Source organism: Pithys albifrons, chromosome 1 (genome assembly GCF_047495875.1).
Source record: "Pithys albifrons albifrons isolate INPA30051 chromosome 1, PitAlb_v1, whole genome shotgun sequence".
Classification (NCBI taxonomy): Eukaryota; Metazoa; Chordata; class Aves; order Passeriformes; family Thamnophilidae; genus Pithys; species Pithys albifrons.
In genome coordinates this window covers 86987655-86999457 of record NC_092458.1, presented here as the reverse complement: position 1 = coordinate 86999457, position 11803 = coordinate 86987655, and the positions used below count along the sequence as shown (strand labels likewise).

Below are 11803 nucleotides of genomic sequence, written 5' to 3'. Positions count from 1 at the left end.
AATAAATAAGGCTCTTTCCATACACTTAGTGCATCATCAATAGAAACAGGCCAAATCTTAGCTCCATTCATCTTCTCACCTGCTCTGCTTTCTTTACCAGCATGAAAAAGTACTTTTTTCCTATCAGGGATTCCAGCTTGTGTAGCACTTCTGAGGGAAAAAGATGTCTTCCTCTTTCTGCAGAGAAGGGAGGGGATGGGAACACAGCAGACACTGGCAAACCATGGCTCTGAACCCAGCAGTAGCATGAATTTTTATAGTGTTTCTCAGGAGGTTGTGCTTCTTCCCTTGATCTACTTGGTCTGGTTTTTCAGACCCTGCAAGACGAAAGGGGGCTGTCTGCTGCCTGATGTCTTGGGGGAATGGCTACAAAATGTTAACGACCCAAAGGAAAATTCTGCAATTTGCTGGTAGCCAAGGTTGAGAAATCTTCCTTAGGAGCAAGAAGGCAGGACAGTAGGTGAGAGTGGAAGAGCCCCTCTGAGGGCATGAAAAGTTGCAGCACAAGATCTCTGCTTGCTGCAGTTCTCTCAGGTGTCTCAGCTCTAGCCTGTCTTCGTGTCCAACTGCGCTCATGTATGTTTTTTACTGGGTCCAAAAGCAGTGAATATGCTGAGATACTCTTATGCTTTCTGCTTCGCCTCCCTCCCAGTAAGTTCCACACCCTTGTTTCATTCAAAGGAGTTTACCACAGGCTCTGTCAAAACAGTGCCCTGACATCTTGAAGCCAAACCAGTGCCCAGACATTTTAAAGCACTGGAATAATTCAAGTCTCTGGAAAGAAAAAAGGCTACATTGTGCACACTGGAGCAAGACTTGGCACAAAATAGTCTTGTGTCCTGAGAATGCCTGACCCAGTTCTGATCTGCAACAAAAAGCACCACATCTCAGGGCATTGAGACAGATCAGATGTCAGGACCATGAGGTCCCTGTACCTCCACAGCAGCCTCAGCCAGGAGCTACAGCATGCTTACAAGGTGGAAGATGCCAAATGTACAATGGCTTCATAAGTAGCCATCATGATGGCTGCATTTGGGATCTGGCGGACCAAGTGAGCCAGGAGCCCTCGGTATAAAGCCAAGGGTCCTTCTTCATGGACCACAAGCTGCAGAGTCTGTATAAAGGAACGGTATCGTGACCCTTCTTCTCGCAACCGTGTCCGAATGACTTCTGGAGAGACAAAAAGGGAAGCAATATAAAAGCAGATGGATCCTACAGGCATGGCATCTCCCATCAAGGGTAAACAGAATCAAGGGGAGTGGACTCACTCACCATGTGGATATGCAATGCATGTAGCACATGTTTTGGAGACAGCAGCAGCACCCATTAGTTCAAAGAAATCATGGTTGTTTGGTGAAAGTGTGAGCGGTGGGGAATGGGAATGATGGCGGTTTCTCAACTGCTGTTTCAGTGCTTCATAGATGACAAAGTGTATGACGGTCTCTGACACTCCAGCATAGGAGGCAGTGACACCACGGTAAAATCCACGAAGGCCTTCAGTGCGGTACACGTGCAGGGCACATTGGAGAGCATTGCTGGCCATCTCCCCCTTCACCCTGTCGAGAGAGGGTTACAATGTCACATTGCTCCACTAACATAAAATGCTGTTGTGAACAGACTCGTAAGACTCTTCCCCTGGTCTATGACTTGCCATATTCTGATGGCAAGGCACAGAACCCTCCCTACTCAAGAGCATCCTATGTGACACAGAATGGCTCTGCATTGCTGGCCTCCCTTACCTGGCTTCCAGCTGCATCCTGGTTTTCACTAACCAGATAGGGTTGGTGAGTGTGGCCGAGGTAATACCTGAAGAGAAGTAAGAGGAAGACAAGAGCATCAGGATCACATTGAAAGGTTGTGAAGAGGTGCTGATCTATCAGGTCTCTGAATTCTGCTTGGCAAGCCACAGGCATTTGCAGTTTGAGAATGACCTTGAGAAGAGGTATTTAGGGCAGGCTATTTGATTTCCCTCCTTCCCTCTTTCAGCCTTTGGTGGTTGTTAGCTCCTCTGCCTCCAACAAAACCCTACTACAGGCCATGGTGCTACAAAGAGGCAGGAAACAACAGGCTAATTTTGCAAGAGTGGAGGATTTTGTTAGCGAACTGGGATAAAACAAGAGAAATGATTCTGTGAGTGGCCTAAATTACACACTGCCTTCTGCCTCTCACGGCTGAATGAAACTCCTGATAGCAGCTGAGGGGGTAAAGAGGAGACTTGAAGAGATGAGCCTAAGAAGAATGAAGAGTGACAAAACATTTTGGTTACCCAAGGAATTCACTTATCCAGATGTGGAGGGAGAAAATTTAAGAGAGTAGGACTGATGGGAGCAGCAATGAAGAAGGAATGAAACCTCTTTACACTTAGACTAAAAGACCCCTTGGCTCTGATTTGAGACAGAAAAGGCTTACCTGCACAGGTTGCTGCTAGTATGTGTACCTTCTTAGACTCAGGTACAAGGACAGCATTAAGCCTCTCCTTAACACCAGAATAGGCAGCAAAATATATAGCCCTGATTGGAAAGAAATACAGAAGAGGTTACAGCTGGTGTATGAAGAGTAGACACTGCTGTGGGGTCTCAGTCCCACTTTTCTTACTCTCAGCACAGCTTTGTGTAAAGTGACATCAGATATATCATTTCTACTAGGCCCACAGCAATCGTCCTATATTAATACTATGATCAGAAGCTCCACAAAATGTCTGTGTGAAGGGGTCCTGTGGCACATAAGCACAAGACAGACTGCTTTCAGAATGTGGAACAATAGTTATCACAGAGGTCCCTTAAAACGTGTACAACATGAGCCACTGTCATAGAGCAGAACTCACCGGGAAGGAGCAACTCCTGCAAGGTTGGGACCCAGACCTCGGAATAAGGATCGCACGCCTTCCTTCTCAAGGATGGTCCTACAGAAGAAAATGAACAGAGAAATTAGCAGAATGACTAAGCTGGGGGCTCTTCTGTTCCTCCTCCTTCTTTGTTCTTCATAATTTCTCGTAGCATTCTCTCTTCACCTCCCATGTTATCCTTTTTCAGTCCTACCCTCATTTCCTCTCCAAACACTCCTCTCCTTCAGTCATAGAATCATAAAACAGTTTGAGTTAGAAGGGACTTTAAAGATCATCTAGTTGCAACCCCTCTACCATGGGGAGGGACATCTGTCAGCAGTCATTTCTTTCTATTTTTGCTGACACCATCCTTCTGGGTCTACTCAAACCATGAGCTCAGAAATTTCTCACAGTTCCCAAAGCTGCCTTGCAGACTCAGAGTTCAAAGCACAGATCAATAGTGAGAAGCAGATGTATCTGTGCTATTAAGAAACCTTCTATCCTGCTTGCCATAGTACAGAGCCTGATCTCAAATGCTATTTCCATTTCTCTCTCTGGCCCCTCTCCCCCTCAGCTGATGGCCAGCCCTCAACTCTCTGGTGCTAACATGCACATTGCCCTGTCCTACTCACCTCAGCAACTTGAGCATTCCAGGAGATGGTGGGGTGGGATTCGTCAGCCTCACAGTCATCCCTGGCAGCTGTACCTCTGAGATGCACAGAGGCCGCAGTGCCAGCTGGGATGACTGTAAACGTGTCTTCACCACCTCCAGGGGACAGGTCAGGATGGCTCCAGCTGTGCCACCACATCTAGGGCATAACAGCACATGTAAGAATGACTTCTGTGTCATTGCAGGGCAATAATTGTGACCCTGCTTGTCCACAGCTCTTCCCCTTTAGAAAAGGAGGTTAGGTACCCCAGCCCATGACACACATGACCTCCTGATCTGACACTGATTTATGTACAAACAGCTGAGCTTGGGCCATCATCTGGCAGCCTCACTCTGAAGCCTTACTCAGTATTTGAGACAAACAGTCCCAAGTCCACAGGGACTCAGCAGTCCCCCAGAGAAAACATTTCTGCTGCCCAACCTCACAGCAATGCCTTTTGCTGAGATCACCAGGCACTGTGCCTCACAGCTCTCCACAGCCACACTGGCTCAGAGAGGGCCAGCACAAAACTCTCCCAACCCTCAGCCCACCTGTGTCTTCAACCCATAACCAGTTCACAGGCCCACATTCGCAAGGCCCTATAAGCAGGATCTGTATTTTCTGCAAAAGCCAGGCTCACTCCAAGCCTGACTTGCTTAATGAAAGAGGACCCTGACCTTCAGCAGACAGAAGTTATTTTTGGAACTTGTGAGCCATCACCATCAATCAGTCTAGTCACACTGCAGGAATGCTGGAATGACACATATTGCCTTTTCCCTTTCTACCACGCAGGGGCAAGTCAGAACTGATACATTTGGTTCTCAGCTTCTGCCCCTTCAGATCCTTTGACTGATAACTCTGTTCTTCTAGAGGATGCTCAGTATGCAAAAGACCATTTGGAGATGAATTTGCATGTAACAGCTGCACAAGAGGCTTTGACAAATGGACGACAGTTCACATCCGCAACAGCCAAAGCTGTTTTGTTTCATAAGAGATGGAGGCTTAAAACAACCCCTCGCTCTGCTCCAAAGAAAGAAAAGCCAGCCAAAGAACTACAAGACATCAGGGAAGAGTCAGGTATATCAACAGAATTACACATGACTGTACAGGACAGCAGATGGCGAGAGTTCTGATGAATTATTTTGAAAAAGTCTATACAGCTCAGCACATATATACATTGTTCCCACAGCCTTTGCTCCTCATTTATTATAGCCTACAGGTTAGGGAGGGTAAAAAAACCAAACCAGAGCCCTGGATGCCTACTGCAATGAGGTCCAAGAGCTGAAGATCTGGTAGCTAGAAGGTTATGCAGATATTGATGCCAGCAACTAGTTATGTTACTCCATAATACTCATGGCTGCTTTGTCAAGCCTTTGGCAGCTCTACACAGTGGCAATGACTTGCAGAGCAGCCAAGTAGCAGCAATGTCCCTCAGGAGATACGGAGTCTCGGAACATGACTCAAGAACTTAGCTCTGGCTGAGAAGACAACACAAAGCAGATCAGTAAATGTTCTAACTTTAGATTTTCTGGATGAACAAGCTGATCAGGCACAGACTCCAAGACACAGCAATCCTGGAGTTGCAAGAGGCACAGTCTCCTTTTATAGATGTCACATTGGTTATTCCCGTATAGACCATATTCACTCAAGGGCCCAACACTCCTGTTCTTTACCATATCTTCCACTAATTTTTCTGATACAGGCTCCACACTTATATGCCTTTTGTTTTCTTGATCAGAAGAGTAGTTTCCAGTTCAGGAGAAGATTGAGTACAGTGGTGACAGATCAAGATGTCTGAAAGGTCTGAGTAGTGCAGTTTCAACTTTTTATCTAAAAGCTGAGCAAACACTACAACAGGACAACATTTAAAGAAGCTACTGCTTGATATACTAAAAATTCTCTCTAACAGTGCATAAGAAAGGACAATTTTATGTAATGTTCTTTTTATATCTCATTTCTTCAAAAAGTCTCTACCTACAATGGTCAGGATATGAGTTTGAACCCTCTCTTCCAAGCATAAATAAAAGTTTCCAGAGTTGAAGTTCCCCAAGGCACTGATACATACAGATAATAGAGAAGAATTATAAAAGCAATAGTAAGAGTTAAAAAAATTCTTACTTCTTAGCATGGTGGTAATTTAGTCAGCAGTAGGAGAGTTTGAGGTGAACTGGGACCTTTAACCCCCTATGGCAAAGAACACCAACTAAACAAAGATAGGGAAATGCGCTGTACCAAAACCAGAACAAATCTTAACTATGTTGTCTGACCCCAAACTACATGAGGATACAGCTGCTTGCAATGTATGAAAGGCATAGGTCTGGAAAATTCTTCTGTTTCAGGAGAAATGGAAAATCATGTGTTATTACTCTAGAAGCAGAACAAAACCAATTCCTGCAAAATATGATGAAGAACAGCAGTTGACAACCAGTACATCATGTACTTTCAGAACAAAGCAATGACAAAAAGAGCTAATTGAAGGTGGCTGGTAATTCTACCTTAGAAAAACAGTACTTGTCTCAAGATCTTGCTTTCACATTTTAAAAGGGAAACTGGAAAGTTAGAGGTGACAGAAAAAGGAGATTAGTTGAGAAATACAAAAAACACTGTCAACATTTTTTCAGTGATCTGAAAAGTGTCCAAGCACATGCAGAGAGGTGACAAGGTTTACGGGCAATTCACATTTTCGCTTTTACTTAGTCTAGCCAAAAATTGAGATGGCTTAAAGATCTACATTTAAGATGCTAGGTCAGACAACTCTGCAGTTAAACCAGGCTTCTGCCTAGGACATGGGCAAATAAAGGTCACCTGCAGAAGAGGAGGAGAAATACTCATCTCCAGAACACTCCCCCAGCATCCTGCAATTTTCAGCTCAGGGATTTCCTCAGCCAGAAACGTTGCCTTGCTTTTAATAGCTTCTAATATAGTATTTTTCATTAATCTTTTTAAAATGCTTTCTGGACACATAAAAAGCCTTTACCCTCTACTATTCTGTGGCCAGGAGTCTCACAGTTTAACTGCACACTGTTATGAACTATGTTCTTGCATTAGTTTTGAACAAAGGTCTCACAAGTTTCATTTGATGGTCCCCAGTTGTCATACTAGAAGATAAAGTGAACTGTTCCTTCATGAAGAAAGATCCTGTTTCTTTATGTAAAGCAATAATATTAACTGTATATGGCAGCAATGAGCTGGACTTCTCATCAATCTCTTACTCATTTTATTATCCTCTGGGTTTTAATTATTTGTAATTCAAGGATTATTGCTTAATGGATGAGGACAGCGTAAAGACAGACAAAATTCCCATTAGTGACATTCTTGTCACTACCCAAATGCTTAGAGTTTTCCAGGAACGAAGTGGAAAATGAGAATGAGGAAAGGCTTACGAAGAAAGCGAAGAAATAAGAATATATTAAGAAAGGCTAAGATGCAGTGACTATATAGCTCAAATGCTAAATTAATAAAAGAGACTAATATATACAAAATAACACTGGGAACAGAGAGGCCAAATACATATAAGCAAAGATTGGCATAGCACAACAACTGCATTAGCTGCAGTAAACTGGAATTTTAGTAATGAAGAGCAACTAAATAATTGTGCGTTATTGCACGTGCTGTATCAGAAGCTTTGCTGTCACACGGGCTCCAGCAGGCTGGTGCGATCTGGAAAGGGATTAGGTGGCTGCCTAAACAAGGGATTTCTGCAGTTACTCAGCAAAATCCAGAGGATCACAGTATCTTCTGCTTTAGGGAATCATAAACTTGAAGCTCATTGTTTTGAGACTTTAAAGAGAGGAAGGGCGAAACGCCACGTGAGAAGGGACTTGCTCAAGGGCACGCTTCGACCTCAGGGAGTCACCGCTGGGATCCAAACACCTGACTCACCAGACTCAGACGCACTATTTAAAGCCAGAAAAGACACACAGAAATCCCAGCCACGCGATGATGGAGAGCTGGCTGCCCTCCCAAAGTCACGGACGCTCCACCATTTGCTCCGCTGGAGAGGCGCCGTGGCGCCCCTCGTTCACCCGCACACCTCCCGCTTCCCTTGCCCGCCATCCCCGGCAAGCTCAGGCTGGATGAAACTCCGCGTCCCACAGGGAAGCTCCCCTTCTTCCCAAACTTCAGAGTCGGAGGTTTACCCCAGCGCTGCGCGGCTGCCCCACAGCGCTGCATCCCCGCCCGGACGGCGCGGGTAAGAACGGCGGGGCCAGACGGGGGCTCCTCTCCCGCAGCAAAGCGCGGCCGCGACCCGAGTCCCGCCCCAGGGCAACCCCGTGTCCCGCCGGCCGCGCGTCCCGGGGCCACTCACCCTCCAGCGAGCAGGTGGAGCAGCGTGCTCTGCTGAGCCATGGCTGCGCTCCCTCTGCCCGGCCCCCGCGCCCCGCATTGGCCCCGGGCCGGCCGGGGGAGGCGCCCGGCGGCGGCGGCGCTGCGAGCCGGAGGTACGGAGCGGGGAGCGAAGTTTGCCCCCACACTGTGCTGCTTCTGCTCCGTCACTCAAGCCTCTCCCATTAAAAAAAAAACCAAACTCAACCGCCCCCCCCCCCCCGCCCCAAGCCCTCAAACCCAAACAAACTTGTGTTGGTTTTGCAAGCAGAGCAGCCAAGGCAGAGTGCCAAACTTAATTTTTGGGGGTGGTTTTTTTTTTAAATTTTTTTTTTGACCACAGGGAAGTGATGGGTTCAGGAGCAGAGTCAAATCGTTCCTGACTCCCGTCGTTGCTCAGGGGACTGACAAATGCGTCCTCGGATGTTTGGGTCCATATGAAAACGGACCAATGCTCTCTAGAGAACCCTCAGAACAAATAAGACCCGTGATTTTGAAGTCTGAAAGATCAGTGCGTCAAAGATGGGGAATATTCAGGTCTCTGTTGCTTTTGCAAATGCACAGTTTCAGAAGGTGTCAGAGTTCATCATCTTCCTTAGGAAAAGCAGAATGTACAGCAACATCATGCTGTTGCCAAAACAGCACACATCATATCAGTTTATGTGTTTAGAAGGATAGCCTGTCGGTCAGATGAAACAAGCTGTCAGATCAACTGCACTGCTGTGACTTCACTCACACCAAGTGACACAGGACTGAGTGTCCAGTTTGAACACGTGCAGCTACAACACAGGCAAACATGGGGAAGTAAACCCACGGAGGAGAATAACTACACTGGCCATCTAAGTAGGAGGAGGATTGGAAAGAAGTGCAGTGTGTAGTCAAGAGAACAAGGAATGGAGGGAGACATGGCAACTGACTCCAGTTCAGTACAAAGATACTTCAAAGAGGTAATGAGTGCCTTATCTGTGGTGGAAAAGAACAGAACTGCCAGCTCATCAGTAGTGCCTGTCACTATAAGGGAATGAGGGGAAGAACACTACAAACACTGGCTTTCTGGTTAGTGAAATCAGAAATTGGTCAAAGACACCAAAGTTGCAAGTATTTTTCACTTGTCTTCACTGTGATGGTGGCTAGATGGATATCTTAAATAGCACCAGTTGCAAGTGGAGGAAAAGTAATTCTGGATTTCTAAATACTTATGCAAAGTCAGTGTTTTCAGACCAGTTAGACCTGATGAACTTCATTCTGTGATGGCTGGAGAACCAGCTGAAGCAACATTAGGCTCACTGGCAGTTATCTTTGAGATATCTAGATAATGGAGAGATTTAGAAAACTAGAAAATGCCAACTATATTGGCTATTTAATAATCATCATCAATCATCATCATCATCAATCATCAACCCCTGATCTGATTAATTATCAGCCAGCCAGCATAGCTTTACTGCCTCCCCTGTGACACTGGAACAAATAAACATGAAGTAGACCATTCACATTTTCCATTTGCAAGAAAAAGAAATCAAGTCAAACTAATCTTTCATGGCAGACTAACAGGCCTTTTGGATAAGAAAGTAACAATAGGTGTTAAATATTTTGACTTCAGTAGGGATTTTTATTCTGTTTCATCTGACAGTCTAACAAACAAGTTAGGGAACATGGGAAACCGCATCTACTGGAATCATTGTTAGGAGAGTCTGATGCTGCTTAGAAAATTCTAAGACTAGTTTTTGATGTTATGCTGTCATCTGGAGAAAAGTATCAAGAAGGTGACCTGCAGAGATCTGTTTTCAGTGTGCTATTAATAGTTTTTTCAGTGGACTAGAAAGTGTGCCTATTAAATTTGTGGACAACTGTCCTAGTTCAGCAGGTGGGACCAGCTATCACTGTGTGGGGGTGATCAAAGCTGTGTGTTCTACCCCCTCTATTCATTCCCCAAGGACAATGGACCATTAGCAGCAGCTGCCCAGGGAGTCATTAGCACCCTCACACCCAGACTGAGGGGGCATACCTGCTAAGGGGCCATCAACGGTTCAACAATACCCCCTGGCTCCCAGAGTTAATCACCCATTGTGTGAGTCCCCGCCCAGGGGGAGGGACTGGGTGCTCCCCGAGGGTACATAAGTGGTTGGTAAGACCTCAGGAAGGGTTTGCTGGATCCAGAGGAGCAGCAGGACCTTGACAGGAGGAGACCACTGCTCTTGACTAGACTACAACTGCCACTCTTGACCAGACTACAGCCATCACCTGCACTGACAGGTTTCTCACTTCTTTTTGCTTTGGACTTGGGGGGAACCACGCGGGTCTCACCACAAGGGCTAACAAACCCCTTGGGGTTTGTGCCCCAGGACACTGGGTTATACTGCTGGATTTTGTGAGTTGAAAGCAATTTCTCTTTGTGTCAGTGTATTTATGGTAACATCTTTCATTAAATTGTAACTCTGACTTACGATCTCTCTTGTGGTGGGTCCATTTCTCCTGCCAGTTTATCTTTAAACCAGCACAACACTGACCTGAGAGGTGTTGCAATGCATCTAGTAGAGAAAATTCTTATTCAAATGATCTTGACCAATGGGAGAAATAGCCAGAAAGAGTAGAACACCATTTAATAAAAGCATGTACAAAGTTCTATACTTGGAAAGGAAAAATGAATTTCACAAAGTTAGGATGGGGAATAGCTAGGCAGAGACCTTTAATTTGTCACTGGTCTCCATTGGGTCCAGTAAATTCAGCATAGTATTGGGTACCATCAAACTCAGGCTGTCTGAAGAATACAGAGCCTGAAACAGCCTTTTAGGAGCTGTACAATTTGCTTCTCTCACCCCTCCAAGAGTTATTGAGATCCCCTAATATTTCATTTCTTCCTTCCAAATTATCTGCACTTCACATGCAAAGTCCATTGATTTTGCTTCTTTTCCTGTTGGCTTTAGATCAGATGCTTTGCTTTCTGTCCGTGAACAGAAATAGTTGTGGCTTCAGCAGGACACATCCACCAAGAGCTGTAGCTGTGGTTGTCCTGGCTGCTTTGCCACCATTGCCACTTCCAGTCCTTTCAGTATCATCACAGTCTTTTGGGACTGTAAAGGATAAATGGGGCCATGCAACTTCTCCTTTTCTCTCCTTTGCTCTGGGTTTAAGACCTAGAAAGTCTTGTTCTGCAAGGTCTCTTTCTGTATCCTCAGGTGGAGGGGCACCTATGCCTCACTCTTAAGCAATGGGAGTCACAGAAGACACTTTCCAAAGGCCTCCTACACTACAGGCTGTGGATTGCTCAGTGTTGGAACTGGTTCAACAATGAGTGCTGCTTTACAAAACTCTTGGTGAGCCTGAAGGCAATCAAGAAACAGGGAAAAACTGTCTTACCAGGAGAAGAGGGGAAAAGAGGATACATTTTTCTTTAGTGTTTCTTGGCCCTGCAGACAGCAGTGATGACCCTGTGTATATTCCCTATGGGGCTGTTCTTGCTGCTCAGCCTCAGAAAAGAGGCTGTGGAGACTTTTTTTTTTTTACAGAGTGATCTTTGCAAGTCCCTGTCCTGAACCAGTAAGCCAGGTTGGACTGGTATCATGGGCTGGTGTCATGGGCATGCCCCATTCTTCATTGCTCAGTCTGTGATGGCTTTTGAATTTCTGTCCATACCTTGTCTCAATACTTGTACTGCTGTTCTCCATATCTTTGGGTGGTCTCTTGGTTTTACCCAGGAGCAGCATTGCCCCAATGTCATGGGAGGAACTACACATTGTGCAAACACCTCTTTGTGCTTCTCCTGCTCTTTTAGCGGCTATACACAAACGATCTGTGATTTTTGGGTGGTTTGACCTGCCTTTGGAATCACCCATGTAGGTGGATCAAGGCTGTGATGTAGCTGACATTTCTGTGGCTTATCTGAAGCCATCCCATACTTTTCAGTCAAATACAGGCACTTTAAACCTGTGGCCATGAGCTGCAACATTGTAATGATCCCAGAGCAAACTATAAAATAAACATTAGCCTGTCAGCTGCATGAGCA

At 45.6% G+C, this 11803-nt stretch overlaps 1 protein-coding gene across 1 annotated transcript; it reads right to left on the bottom strand.

The window, feature by feature from the left end:
- Positions 1-775: 775 nt before the first annotated feature.
- LOC139673257 (solute carrier family 25 member 36-like) lies at positions 776-7938 on the bottom strand. The gene is made up of 7 exons (XM_071558611.1): positions 7784-7938; positions 3457-3633; positions 2825-2902; positions 2410-2510; positions 1740-1806; positions 1273-1556; positions 776-1170 (listed from the first exon to the last, which is right to left on the bottom strand). The coding sequence occupies exons 1-7, from the start codon at positions 7822-7824 to the stop codon at positions 971-973; spliced, it is 948 nt and encodes a 315-aa protein (XP_071414712.1). The 5' UTR covers positions 7825-7938; the 3' UTR covers positions 776-970.
- Positions 7939-11803: the final 3865 nt, after the last annotated feature.